At 40.9% G+C, this 15,173-nt stretch overlaps 1 protein-coding gene and 1 long non-coding RNA gene across 4 annotated transcripts; both read left to right on the top strand.

Moving 5' to 3' along the window:
- On the top strand, window positions 1-13,943 carry LOC117312381 (uncharacterized). 3 transcript variants are annotated; one of them, XR_004526631.2, is made up of 4 exons: window positions 1-5,002; window positions 5,573-5,665; window positions 8,335-11,286; window positions 12,455-13,943. It is a non-coding gene; the product is annotated as an uncharacterized lncRNA (long non-coding RNA). The 3 variants fall into 3 exon arrangements; XR_012332345.1 differs by having other exon boundaries at window positions 3-5,002; window positions 8,335-13,943; XR_012332350.1 differs by having other exon boundaries at window positions 3-5,002; window positions 10,062-13,943.
- On the top strand, window positions 7,513-8,324 carry LOC117313132 (interferon-inducible protein AIM2). The gene is given in 5 exon segments (XM_033860456.2): window positions 7,513-7,619; window positions 7,755-7,880; window positions 7,882-8,034; window positions 8,036-8,172; window positions 8,175-8,324. Coding segments are annotated over 5 exon segments (654 nt in total). The 3' UTR covers window positions 8,306-8,324.
- Window positions 13,944-15,173: the final 1,230 nt, after the last annotated feature.

The following is a 15,173-nucleotide window of genomic DNA, read 5'->3' on the forward strand; positions in this document are numbered from 1 at the left end:
CTTTTGGTAATCTGATTAAGGAATGCCATGTCAATCACACATCAGAAGTGCCAGCAACAGCCTCCAGAAAGAGATATAAGGGAAAAATTACAGGTTGAATCTGGCATGTATACAGCTAGTAGATGTTAGCAACTTCAAGTGGAGAAGATAGTTATGTTTTTCTTAGATCCTATTGCCTCTTACATCCATCTTTCCAGTCCCAAGCTCCCTTCCCTTAGGAGGCTAGGATGGCCATGTGAGCCAATAATTGGTAGGGCCAGTAGTCAGAATAGGCAGGGGAAAGAAATCCCAGAGTTGGAGGCCAATTGCTTAAAGCAACAAATCCAAGAGACACATGAGCAAATGATGCAAAACCTACTGAAGAGTCTAAATAAGAGTTAGGAATGAGGAGGAGTACAATGTCACCCCCAAATATCTCACTTTGACATGTGGATTTTGAGCTAAAGGCAATTAAGAACCAGCAGACTCAGGAAAACCTTTTTACATCTCCCTAAACCTACCTAAAAGAATTTAGATAGGGGGCCTCTACCAGAAAGAGAGGTATTACCAAAGGTAACTTTTTACATCAGAAGGACTTATCTGCATGGTAGGGCAAACATCTATTTACCAAACATCTGTTCTTCTTATCTTCCTGTGAATTTTCTTCTTCCCCTTTGAGGCCCCAGACCTCTACCCGCTTCTGCTTAGCTCAGGATGGTAATATAAGCCTCAGTTGCCTGGCCTTCTTTGAGTCTCATATTTTTTATGGGGCTCCCATAAGGTTTAAATCAGGGGTCCCCAAGCCCTGGGGTAGGGACCGGTGGCGGCCCCTGGCCTGTTAGGAACCTGGCTGCACAACAGGAAGTGAGCGGCAGGTGAGCAAGTGAAGCTTCATCTGTATTTACAGCCGCTCCCCATCACTCTCATTACTGCCTGAGTTCCGCCTCCTGTCAGATCAGCCACGGAATAGTAAGTGTAATGTGCTTGAATCATCCTGAAACTATCTCCCACCCACGCCCGTGGAAAAATTGTCTTCTATCAAACCGGTCCCTGATGCTGAAAAGGCTGGGAACCGCTGGTTTAAATTACAGACACTTCCTGCCACATTGGATTGTTCCAGTTACTGATATATCCTGAGCCAATCTCTGTTTTGCCTTGTCTCTTTGGATGTAGTTCCACGGAATGCTGATGCCTCCAGCAGAATAAGCCCTCCTACTGAGTCAGCACCCCAGCTTCATCTCCACTCTTCTCACCTTGCTCTCCCCTCTACTTCAGTCTGCATTGCTCAAAATTTTAAGCCACTTTATTTCAGCCAAATTGTTATGAAGCTAAATCAGAACTAATGACATGATGAAGGAAACAGGAAAATTCATAACCAGGGATATAGGACAGGTAATCAAAATGAGAAGCACATTACATGAGTTGGGCCGTGAACCAGTTGGATACTCAAATATCTCGGCCCTAAAATTCTAAAGTCCTAAAGATGTATCAAAACTTCTCCCATGCATACCTTTCTGTCTATGGTAAATCAATTCCTCCTTTCTTATTTTTGTTTACCACCCAATTTTCCAAACTAGAAACGAGATAATTGCCTCTTTCTCTCTCTCTTTTACCTTTAATTGTTGGTGAGTGCCTGTGGATCAACCTCCCTAAGCTCCAATCCCTCCTCTTCTACACTGTTGTTTCTGTTTTGCACTTCCTTAAGGCCTTAGTATATATCCTGGAAACTCAAGATCTAAACATAAAAATATAAGCCATGTTGAGAGCGATTTAGATCCATCATGAGGAATACAATTCTTTGGCCAGAAGGGAATTTAAGAGGGCACAAAATCCACACATCTACATCTGTGTTGGACCGGACACCAACCATGAACCATTTTCTCCTTAAAGGCAGCATGGCACAGTAGAAAGAGCATGACTTTTGTAATCAAATAGATGGAGATTAATCCAGGCTCTGCCACTGACTGTCTGTGTATTCTTGGACAAATTATACAGTCTCTCTGATTTGCAATTTCCCTTTTTATAAGATGGAGATAATAAAATTATCTATATCAGGGTACTGTTCTGTAGATTAAATTAGTAAATTAATTTATACAAAAATAATCACTGAGTGCAGGCTCTGTGCCAGTCACCCTTCCATATGCTGGAAATAAAACAGGAAACAAAATAGAAAAAGATCTTTACCATTATGGAGTGTACATTCTAGTGGGTAGAGACATGAATAAAATGAGTAAAATGAATAAAACATATAGAATAGAAAGTGATAAGTACAAACCAAATACACTCAGAAAAATATCTTTTAGGCAGACAAAAACCCAACAGTTACAAATGTCTTTGAAATATGAGTGTTCCTGGAAGCTTGAGGAACTCTGAGGAGGCCACTGTGCCTGGAGTGGAGTGAGGGAGAAAATTGTGGAAGATAAGGTCAGTGAAGTGATAATTGTCTTGTATGACTATACTGGCCATTTACAGTGGACACTTGTTCTAGTTGGTCAATCCTTGCACCATGCAGTTTGTTAAATATTTCTTAGTATCGCCTGTGCTTATAGGTTGGTTAGGAGATAAAGTGTGGAAACTGTCTAGCCCGGGTCCAGAACATGGTGAAGTGAATGAACTGCCAGGAGAGAGCAAGTGGATATTTCTGGAAAATAAATTTTAATTGAAAATCAGGAGTAGAACATTATGGTGGTTAGGAAATAAGATAGATTAAGAATTCAGAAAACAAAAACCAAAATGCAGTGACAAGCAGTTATGTGCAAAATTTAGGGTGAAAGGTATATCTGAGGAGGGCTAGGGTTAGAAAGGTTAGGCATGAGAGGGAAGTTGGAACACTTGCACCAAGTGGGAATTTAGTTAAATTATAAGGTGGAATTCTTTTCTTTCCAACTTGAATGCTTCTCCCATATAGTCTCTCTTCTCTCTCATTCTGCAATCTGCATCTCAAATTTATTTTCTTTTATTTTTTCTTTTTCCCAAACTAATACCGTAAACCTTGGATAATTCTGGTGTCAGAAAAGGCATCAGTGGCTCTGTGATGATCTCCCCATTTTAAGTAGAATAAAGATGAGACTCAGTGCTGGAGCAGGAAAGGAGACTGAACCTCTATGAAAACATCAGGGGTGATGTAGCTCAGTTGTGTCCTACTGTACACACCTAGAACTGGCGCCATTAATCTCGTCTGCATTGCACGGCACAGGGAAAGTATATGAATAGATGCAGTTCCTGGTTCATCATAGCTATTGTTCTCTGACACTTAAAATAGTGGACAAGGCATACTTTCCCACCTCTCTGACTTTCTGCTATTTTCATCCCCTATTTGATCATTTTGTCTGAGACAGACCAATTTCCAGGAGGGCTTCTCTGATGATCCTTGCTAGAACAAGAATTCCTTTACTCTGCTTTATTTCGGAATTTCCTCTTTTTACTCGCAAGGTTTTCTCAGATATTACTTTACACTAAAATTGGTGATGAGATGTTTTACTGTTGAAAACACTGAGCTCTCCACCCTAATGTCTAATTTTGAGACTGTCCCATTACTAAAATATATAATTTACTAAGATTTACTCAGCAAAGGGGGCAAAATGAATTAACTTAAATTTCATAGTTTTTTTTTGTTTTTTTTTTTTTTGCGGTACGCGGGCCTCTCACTGCTGTGGCCTCTCCTGTTGTGGAGCACAGGCTCCGGACGCGCAGGCTCAGCGGCCATGGCTCACGGGCCCAGCCTCTCCGCGGCATGTGGGATCTTCCCGGGCCGGGACACGAACCCGTGTCCCCTGCATCTGTTGGCGGATTCTCAACCACCGTGCCACCAGGGAAGCCCAAGTCTCCATATCTTAACCTCTGAATCTGGCTGTAGGCATGTGACTTGCTTTAGCCAATGGGGCATTAGGAAACATGAAGAACAGATGTGAAAACCATATGTACATTGGAGCTTGCCTTCTCTTGTTTCTGGGAACCCTTCTGCCTTACTGTGAACAAACCTTGCTTAGCATTTAGGTGATGAGACACCACAAGGGATGAAGCCTCAGTTATCACAGTCTTCCCAGCGTCTCAGCTAAAGTCCCAGACGTGTGTGTATGAGAAGTCATCTGCCAGCCAAGATTAGAAGAACTGCTCAGACAATCTACAGAATTATAAGAGATAGTAATGTTTGTTTTTTTTAAGCCACTAAGCTTTGGGGTGGTTTATTATGCAGTAAAAGTTAACTTATGTGCCCCCCATCTTTTGTGCTAATATTATGATTATTATTATTGCATATTTTACCTCTACATGTTATAATCACATACAGTGTCATCATTATTATCATCATCACTGTCACTGTCCTCATCATTGTTGTGGTATTAAACTGTCAGTACTCTTCATATTTACCCATGTATTTGCCTTTTAAAGTGTTCTTCATTATTTCAGTAAGTTCTTCTTTCTGTGTGACATTTCTTTCTTCTAGCCTGAAAAATTTCCATTGTTATTTCTTACAGTAGATTTCTGGTCAATATATTCTCCTGGATTTGGTCTGACAACATCTATGTCAGAGACAGAATGTTTTTGTGTATCATTATATTCCTGTACCTATATCTCTGAAGGTATTTACCTACTGCTACAATATGCTAAAGCAGCTGCAGGTGTGTGTGATCCCAGCGCAAGTTTTGACTCAAGATAATTTTCTTGTATTCCCGAGAGGAAATATTTACATTTTCTCAGCTACCTATGTTTATCTCTTCTGGGTTAATGTGTATTATTTACTTTTAACCCATTGATAAGAAATACAAATGGAAAAAAGGAGCAAAGCTAATGAAAGAGAGAAGTCAAGTTGAAGTGATTTCTGATGTTTCTGCAGCTCCCAGAAATGATGTCATGAACATGCCCCACTGGAAGTCTCTCATATTAGTTGTGATGAGCAAGTGGAGGGGCCTCAGTCCTTGTAAGAGCATCCTCCAGTCACTGTCCTTGTCATGTCCCACATTGGAGCCCTCTGTTCTTTATCGCACAGCATGCAAGTAAAGAGAACAAGGCTATAATATGAAAGGTATGTCTGGGTAACAAAAAGGGAAATTGCTTCAGTTTCATCAGATTAAACACCTACTGGCTCCTAATCTCTGCCAGGCTCTGGGCATCTTAACACATTGTTACAGGGTGGATTCTATAAGAAGAAAACTCTGGAATAGACAGTTGTTTTCAGGCGGTATATGTGAGAGTGTTCTCAGGATTAATACCTGCAAGGGAATGACATAGAAGAAGAGGCAAAATTTCATCTCCAATGCATTGCAGCAAATACCCCAGCAAATCCCACAGGGAGCTCAGGAGATGGGAATACCTTTCAGAGTTGTCATAATTTGGATACAGGAAGGAAGACCTTTATGCACCTGCACTAAGATGAGGTAGCTCTCTTCAGGCAAGAGTGATACCTGGAGAGAGTCTTGGCTTCTGTAAGAATGATTACCTTTCCTAAAGAGGAGCAGCAGACAACATATGGGAGACTCACCACAGAATTCACCACAAGCATGCAATGTCATTCCCTGTGAGGCAGGTATCATATCATTTTACAGATGCATGAACTCTGGAAACTGATTATACATACTCTCTTCCTTTTGTCTAGAACAACCACTTTCTCTGGACAGGGAGACAAGATTCAGGTGTAAGTGGTGCCTTCCAGTCATCAGTAATGGAAATATACATTGTCCAGCTATAGGTAAGTGGTACAAACAGAAGAAATCTTGGAGTGACCTAAGTGAAGCTGACACTTTCCTGAATTGGTTCAAATAGAGTCTGTTTCATGGTCCATCAGTGTCCTCTAATGGATAGACATTTCCTGCACTCCAGGTCCTACTGGAGATTCCACTCAGGAGGTCCTACACTTGGCCTCTGTTTTTCTCTATTCCCCTTTGAGTTTGGGCAGCAACTTGCTTTTCAAAAGTAGCATTTGCCTCTAAAACAACACCCCGATCTCCTATCTCTGTCAATTTGGAAAAGCACAAAGAAAATAATTACCTATAATCTTATCACCTAGAGAAAACCATATTTGATATTGGTAAATATCTCTCTAGTGTGATTGTGTGTGTGTGACTTAATGTTTATTTATCTAATAAGAAACACATTGTATATTTTGTTTGGGACCTTTACCCTTTTTGAATCAATTTATCATACTATTCCTCTAAAGCAGTTTTAATATTTATATAGTATTATCTCGTCTGACTATCACATATTTAATTTAATCAAATCCCTGTTTTTTTATATTTAAATTATTTCAATTTTTTAGAATTACAGATAACAAGATATAATTCTTTTATATAAACCTTAGCAGTAGTTCATTATTTCTAAGGGTAAATTCATAAAAGTAGAGTTGATTCTTCTTTTAAATTCTCTCTTTAACTCATTTGTAGGATCTCAGATCTAGGTCATTCCCTTTCCTCACATCTAACTTAATCTGTCATTTTATCAAGCACAGGAGCATCTCTAAAAATTTGGGAAGGTTTGTGCAGATAATTGAACTCCCTTGCTTTTTTTTTTAACCAAGAATTTCATTTTTATTTTGATCTCATTTCCTGGAAAAGGCGCATAATTTGGGAAGACTAGTTAGGCAAAGGAGTGAACAATTCATTGCAGCTTGCCTGTTTCTAAAGTCTCCTCTGAAGCTCAGGTTTTGAAACCTTTGCAATTATGAACTGGAAACCCATGTGTTACATAATGCATTTCTGGAAAGATGCCCATGACACATATGTGCTCTACAAAGCGCTAATACTAACATTAATCTAATGAATGGTATGTTACAAAAGTGATTTGTGTACATCCTAATGGAAAGCATATTTTCTGAGCAAAGCTTGTGGACTGAAATGGCCAAAAAGAATCCATCCCCTAAACAGAGCTTCCAGCTATCACATCAACCAATAAGATAAGTTGGTGCACCTTCACAGAATGCTGAATGATCGCACTGCTTTCTGTTGTCCAGGGGAAAGCATTTTCTAAATCTTGTGCAGGTGTCTGAGAGAGACTACCTAAAAGGAAAGAAACTGAATTCTCCTTTTTGCGCCTCTGGATGACTCTTTTCATATAGAAGCTTGTTTTTTTTTTAAATCAGTTCAGTTTTCAAATGCAGCAAACTCCAAACCCCTGTTTATCCCAGGGGGTTAATTGAGGTAAACTTGATCCATCACATTGTGACTGCCCTCATATTTTACTCCAAAAGGCATAGCATCTTTTATTTATAGTGATCTTCATATTCATTTATCAACTGAGGCACGCATTTCAGGGTGAGCTTGCATTGATCTCTAATCTTTTTTTCTCTCTCTCTTTGTAACGTATACTTTTTGGGTCTTAAGAAACAGCTCTGATAGAAGTCTGTTTTTTTTTTTTTTTTTTTTTTAAGGAAAAGCAAGAGTTTGAGATTGCTGATTTTTTTTTAACCTCCTGATGAACTCCCTTACTTTTATACCAGAGTAAAATGAATATTCAGGACAGTATTGGGTGGAGGAATGAGGACATCTTGTGTCCTAATGCAGTCAATAGAAGGACCAGCTTCACCTCTTTGCCTTGTAAGCAATGTCTCAGAGATCTGATGGGCTCTTCACATACAGTAGAAAAGCAAGGATGCAGTTCAGGGAGTCTGCCTCCAAAGCTGGTAATATGGCCTCATCTGAAAGTAGGACGTGAATTCTTGCCTATGCACTCTCTTGTCTATCTAGATAATTCTAGGTCTCATATCTCTTCCTAACCCCTCTATAACTCTTCTTTGACTCCATCTACCTTGGCTGGCTTTCAGAGGTTTAATATCATGAATGAAGTAATGTTTCCTCAATAGTACCTTCTTTACTCAAGCTGAAGTCTTTCTTCTGTTGCCTTCAGCCTGAGTGGAAAAAGACAGTGGTCCAGCAGGAATCCATCAGGCAAGAGTATTGCAGAAAAGCCTGTGACAGTCATGGTGCTGAAAGAGATGAAGCCATTTGAATTTGAGACCCAAGAAGGAAAACAATAGATGTTTCACACTGCAGTGGCTATGGAGAGTGCATTCTTTTATGTAAAAGTTTTCAATAAATAGCTGAAGGATAAATTCACTCCAAAAAAAAATTATGATATCAAAATATTATTGGCATAGTTGTTTCCTGGAAGCAAATAGTGCCTCCATTGTGTGTGATGTTGAATCTGACCAACAGATCAGTGTCCCACAGCACATTATCAGAAAACCTGGTGAAACCCCAAAGATTGTAAGCTTCAAACTCAGCCACATAAAACAATTGTGAATAGGCTGTTTGTAGTCCAGAAGGTAATTATATATAATTTTATGTTGATTAATAGGAATTGTTTATTCTCCTCTATAAGCTTGGAGAGACTTTAGAAATTATTCATTTCAAAATATTTTTATAGGGCTTTCCTGGTGGCACAGTGGTTGGGAGTCCACCTGCCGATGCAGGGGTCGCGGGTTTGTGCCCCGGTCTGGGAAGATCCCACATGCCGCGGAGCGGCTGGGCCTGTGAGCCATGGCCGCTGAGCCTGCGCGTCCAGAGCCTGCATGTCCGGAGCCTATGCTCCGCAAGGCGAGAGGCCACAGAAGTGAGAGGCCCGTGTACCGCAAAAAAATATATATATACATTTTTATAGAGTGGACTTTCAAGATGGCGGAGGAGTAAGACATGGAGATCACCTTCCTCCCCACAAATACATCAAAAATACATGTACATGTGGAACAACTCCTACAGAACACCTACTGAATGCTGGCAGAAGACCTCAGACCTCCCAAAAGACAAGAAAATCCCCACATACCTGGGTAGGGCAAAAGAAAAACAGAGACAAAAGAATAGGGATGGAACCCACACCTCTGAGAGGGAGATGTGAAGGAGGAAAAGTTTCCACACACTAGGAAGCCCTTTCACTGGCGGATACGGGGGGTGGTTTCCGGGGGGGAAGTTTCAGAGCCACCGAGGAGAACGCAGCAACAGGGGTGCAAAGGGCAAAGTGGAGAGATTCCCGCACAGAGGATCGGTGCCGACCAGCACTCACCAGCCTGAGAAGCTTGTCTGCTCACCCGCCAGGGAGGCTGGGGGCTGGGAGCTGAGGCTTGAACTTCGGAGGTCAGACCCCAGGGAGAGGACTGGGGTTGGCTGCGTGAACACAGCCTGAAGGGGGCTACTGTGCCACAGCTATCAGGGAGGGAGTCCGGGAAAAAGTCTGGAGCTGCCTAAGAGGCAAGAGACCATTGTTTTGTGGTGTGTGAGGTGAGAGGATTCCTTCCCTGTCTTCCCACAGAAGGCAGAGCACCACCTAAACAAGCTTCAGAGATGGGAGTGAGCTGCAACTGTCAGCACAGACAGCAGAGACGGGCATGAAACGCTAATGCTGCTGCTGCAGTCACCAAGAATCCTGTGTGCAAGCACAGGTCACTATCCACACACACACACACACACACCCCAGGAGCCTGTGCAGCCTGCCACTGCCAGGGTCCCATGATCCAGGGACAACTTCCCAGGGAGAACACACAGTGTGCCTCAGGCTGTTGCAGCGTCACGCTGGCCTGTGCCACTGCAGGCTCACCCCTCATTCCAATTATAACTACTCCCCCGTGCATGAGTGAGCCAGAGCCCCCTAATCAGCTGCTGCTTTAACCCCATCCTGTCTGGGTGGGAACAGAGCCTGAGGGCAACCTACATGCAGAGGTGGGGCCCAAACCAAAGCTGAATCCCAGGAGCTGTGCGAACAAAGAAGAGAAAGGGAAATCTCTCTGGGCAGCCTCAGGAGCAGCAAGCAGCTTAAATCCCCAAAATCAACTTGAGGTACCCTTAATCTGTGGAATACCTGAATAGACAACGAACCAACCCAAAATTGAGGTGGTGGATTTTGGGAGCAACTGTAGACTTGGAGTTTGCTATCTGCGACTGACTTGTTTCTGATTTTTATGTTTATCTTAGTATAGTTTTTAGCACTTGTTATCATTGGTGGATTTGTTTATTGGTTTGGTTGCTCTCTTCTTTTTTTATTACATTTATATTTTTTATTTTAATAATTTTCTTTTACTACATTTTCTTTTCTTTTATTTTTTAATTTACTTTTCTTAAATTATTATTTTTTCTTTCTTTTTTTCTCCCTTTTCTTCTGAGCCATGGGGCTGACAGGGTCTTGCTGCTCTGGCCTGGTGTCAGGCCTGAGCCTCTGAGGTGGGAGAGACGAGTTCAGGACATCGGACCACCAGAGACCTCCTGGCCACACGTAATATCAATTGGCAAGAGCTCTCCCAGGGATCACCGCCTCAACTCTAAGACCCAGCTCCACCCAATGGCCAGCAAGCTCCAGTGGTGGACACCCCATGCCAAACAACTAGCAAGATAGGAACACAAACCCACCCATTAGCAGAGAGGCTGCCTAAAATTATAATAAGGTCATAGACACCCCAAAACACACCACTGGACGTGGTCCTGCCCACCAGAAAGACAAGATCCAGCCTCATCTACCAGAACACAGTCACCAGTTCCCTCCACCAGGAAGCCTACACAAGTCACTGAAACAAACTTACACAATGGGGGCAGACACGAAAAACAATGGGAACTATGAACCTGCAGCCTGAAAAAAGGGACCCCAAACACAGTACGTTAAGCAAAATGAGAAGACAGAGAAGTATGCAGCAGATGAAGGAGCGAGGTAAACACCCACCAGACCAAACAAATGAAGAGGAAATAGGCAGTCTACCTGAAAAAGAATTCAGAGTAATGATAGTAAAGATGATCCAAAATCTTGGAAACAGAATGGAGAAAATACAAGAAACATTTAAAAAGAAACTAGAAGAACTAAAGAGCAAACAAACAATGATGAACAGCACAATAAATGAAATTAAAAATTCTTGGGGCTCCTTTAAGATGGTGGAGAAGTAAGATGTGGAGCTCAACTTCCTCCCCATTGATACACCACAACTACATCTACATGTGGAACAACTCCTCCAGAACACCTACTGAACGACGGCAGAAGACCTCAGACCTCCCAAAAGACAAGAAACTCCCCACATACCTGGGTAGGGCAAAGGAGAAAAGGAAAAGCAGAGAAAAAAGAATAGGGACAGGACCTGCACCTCTGGGAGGGAGCTGTGAAGGAGGAAAAGTTTCCACAAACTAGGAAGCCCCTTCGCGGGCGGAGACTGCAGGCGGTGGAGGGGGAAGGCTTCGGAGCCACGGAGGAGAGCACAGCAACAGGGGTGCGGAGGGCAAAGTGGGAGAGATTCCCACACAGAGGATCGGCGCCGACCAGCACTCACCAGCCTGAGAGGTCTGTGATCTTTGATGTTACTACTGAAATTGTTTTGCAGTGCCATGAACCACACACCCATATAAGATGGTGAGTTTCTTTGATAAATGTTATGTGTGTTCTGACTGCTCCACTGATGGACCATTCCCCCATCTCTCTCCTCGTTGGGCCTCCCTATTCCCTGAGACAAAACAATATTGAAATTAGGCCAATTAATAACCCTACAGAGGCCTCTAAGTGTTCAAGTGAAAGGAAGAGTCACATATCCCTCATGTTAAATCAAAAACTAGACATTATTAAGCTTAGTGAGGAAGGCAAAAAAAAAAAAGAAGCCAAAAGCTAGGCCTCTTGCACCAAATAGACAAGTTGTGAATGCACAAGAAATGTTTTTAAAGGAAATTAAAAATGTTATCCCAGTGAACACATGAATGATAAGAAAGCAAAATAGCCTTATTGTTGATATGGAAAAAGTTTTAGTGGTCTGGATAGAAGGTCAAACCAGCCACAACATTCCCAGGGTAAGGTCCTAACACTCTTCAATTCTATGAAGGCTGAGAGATAGGTGATGGTCAGCTGTTTTTAGCAAAATGTACTTTTTGATTAAGGTATATACATTAATGCTCTTGCACACTTAATAGGCTACAGTATAGTGTAAACAACTTTTATATGCACTGGGAAAGCAAAAAAGTTGTGTGTCATTTTATTGCAATATTCACTTTATCACAGTGGTCTGGAAGTGAACCCATAATATCTCCAAGGTATGCCTGCGCTGGAATGCAAACAGATCAAATACAAAGGCTGATATATCAGGCACTCAGAAATGCACATGCTCTTCGATCTTGCCAGTGCTCAGGCTCTCAATGAGATATCCCAATCCTTCCTTCACAGCATGGTGCCAGGAATAACTTTTGCCCCTTCCTTCCACCTTTTCTCCCAGTAAGAACTTTCCCTTCAACACTTGGCATTGAGTACACCTGCTCCTTCCTCTCTCTTGTTCTCCAACAACTCCTGCCTGTCCACATGCGCTCACGCTGGGTGTGAGTGCATATCTCATTTCAGGGTCCCAACCAAGAATTGGGGGTGTTGACTCAAAAGACAGGAATTCACTAAAGAAGATAGGTGAGAGTGGGAGAAGAGCCCCTCAGACGGGAAGAGAAAAAGGGATGCAGCCCATAGCAAGGTGACACAGTGTGAGTGAAGGGGGAAATGTATAATCAGGGTCATCTCATTGTTTATCTTTACCTCTTTCTTCTTCAAGGTCATCAAGGCCAGGAAAAGCAAGGAACAACCATTCAATCCTGAATCATATATGGAAACCTTGCTCGAGCTGTTCTTCTAAAAACCTGGATGTCATTAATATTGATGTTTATGGAGCTAAGATCTAAGTACAGAAAATATATATATTTTTTTTAAGTATATATATATATAAATATATATATATGTTTGAAATACAGCAATATATATACTAGCTATTAATTCTTAGGAATGGGGTGTTAGGGGTGCTTTTCACCTTCTTTTTTATACTTTTCTATACTATCTCAATGCCATATTTTGCATCTATAACTTTTATAATTTGGAAAACATAATAAGCATCATGTTTTTTCCTATAGGCATGCCTCCCTAGGAGTCTAATTCATTGGTTTGTTGCTTAAAAGCAAATAGTCTGTGGCCTACAGATCAGATAGGGACACCTAAGCCCCAAGCGATATTTGAATTTATACTTTGGGTGTGATCTTTACAGGATATAAATCTGGTCAAGAATGAACAGGTTGATGCTCCACCAGAATTGGTGCTTTATAGGTCTAATGCCCAAGCTGAGGCCTTCCAAAGCAGATGGCAGTGCTCACACTCACTGCAAGTTTATCTCATGATGTAACAGGACAGAGTCCGGAGCCTGTATCCAGGTTTCCTTCTATTTTGACTGAGTCAAAACTAACCAGACCTTGACTGGAACTGAGCTGCTGTCTATCTTCATGGTGAAGGAAGGGCATTGTCTAGGTGAGCTTATGTAAACAAAAAGGCAGCAGAAAGTTTAGTTTCCTTGAGATTCCAAGTTTTACATAATGTATACTGCTGATATCAAATGAGTCTTATTTAGACCATGGTACCCACTTTTTCTATGGAGTTGTGTTAAAGAAAATAAAATTGTCTTTTATTTTAAAAAAAAGAATGACAGGTTGAACAAGCTGTGCCCTGCTCAAAGAAACCCAAGAGGAAGCCAGACCAGCTGAAATCCAGTCTATGCTTCAATTGCCAACCCTTATCCTAGGGTGGAGTTGCTTTAGTCCAAAACAATGATATCTTTTCAGAATTGATCTCCTGGAGGGGCCATAATTGGGTAATTTGTGTACCATATAAGGTAGCTTCTGGTGATTTGCATGAAGTCTCTAGTATATGTGGGAAGTAATTCTAGCCCTGTCTGACGTGAAATAGCTGGTTCCACTTATTTACTCAGGTACCAACAGGTTAGTAGCTCTCCAGATATATTTCCTGGTCCTCATATATGTGGATCCTATGAGAAAGTTGCTCCAGGCAAAGACTTGCATTAGGCAAACACTGAAGAATAATTCATTTACTTTAGGGTACAATGACAGAAAGTAGATATCTAACACTGATTTTACAGTGTATTTTTTTTATTTTATAGAAATATAGTTGATTTACAACCTTGTAACATTATAATGTATTGTTTCCGCTGTACAGAAAAGTGATTCAGTTATACATATAAATATATTCTTTTTCATATTCTTTTCCATTTTGTTTTATTACAGGATATTGAATATAATTCCCTTACAGTGTATTTCCTGATTGCATATTTGGTATCTGGTGTTTTGCAATTATTTTGTGTCACTTAATCTTATAATAGCTCTAGAGGCTTGATGGTGTACTTTTTACCCTCCTGATGAGAAAAATAAGGGACAGAAAGGCAAGATCACGTTCTGAATAATTAGAACAATTCCATCACAACAAGAATTTCCTTCATGCCACTTTATTGTTAATTCTTCCTCCAATCCAAGCTCCCTGCAGCCACTAATATAGTTTCCTAACTTAAACTTTTCACTTTTCCAGAGTTTCCTAAAATGGAAATTTAAATATATATAGCAATTTGAGTCTGGCTTTTGGCACTTAGTATTGTGGTTTAGGATTCATTCATATAGTTGTGTGTATCAGTTTATTCTTTATATTGCTGTGTAGAATTCAATGTGTGGACCTACCAGAGTTTGTTTATTCATTCCCCAAGTGAGGAACAATTGGATTGTTTACAATTCTAGTTAACTGATCAGTTACCTAGACGATTGATAGTATTTTAGGCTTAATTTAATGGGCTCAATGAATATATATATATTGAAAGCTCAAAACTAGGGTAAAGACCATGGCCTTCTTATCCAAGGTTAATTTTGGCTTGAATTATTCAGAAGGACAGATTCTCCCTATCAGTTCCTCTACACTAAAGCCAGGACAGAAGAGTTTAACCTTAAGCTCCTGGAGGCAGAGTCAGCAGGTTCCCTCTCCAGGGCTCTTGGTGCTAGCCTAGACCAGAAGCAGTCACACAGGGCTAGTTCCCAGAGGCTCAGCGTCAAAATATATTATTATTTCTCCCTTCTAATAAGTCACCTCATACTAACTCTGTCTTCTATTTTCTTCTTTTAAGCACAGCTCTTTCACCCCACCTTACTTATTGGACTCCCAAGTCAAATAATATAGTTTATTGGACTCCCACCTTACTTATTGGACTCCCAAGTCAAATAATCTAGTTTATCACTCAACTGTAGTAATTTTGTATTTATAACAGGAGGCACTTAGAATAAAGATCATGAGTATAAATATAAAAATAACCTAGAAGGCAAACATTATGTGTATATGAAGTAATCCATTTTTCAGAAGCTACAAGGTTAAAGGGAACTTGAAACAGGATTGTGACAGCATCTTGAAAATAAAAACACTTTAAATTTATTTCAGTTTTAAAACATCCGCTCTAC

This window comes from Tursiops truncatus, chromosome 1, assembly GCF_011762595.2.
Source record: "Tursiops truncatus isolate mTurTru1 chromosome 1, mTurTru1.mat.Y, whole genome shotgun sequence".
In the NCBI taxonomy this organism is placed as follows: Eukaryota; Metazoa; Chordata; class Mammalia; order Artiodactyla; family Delphinidae; genus Tursiops; species Tursiops truncatus.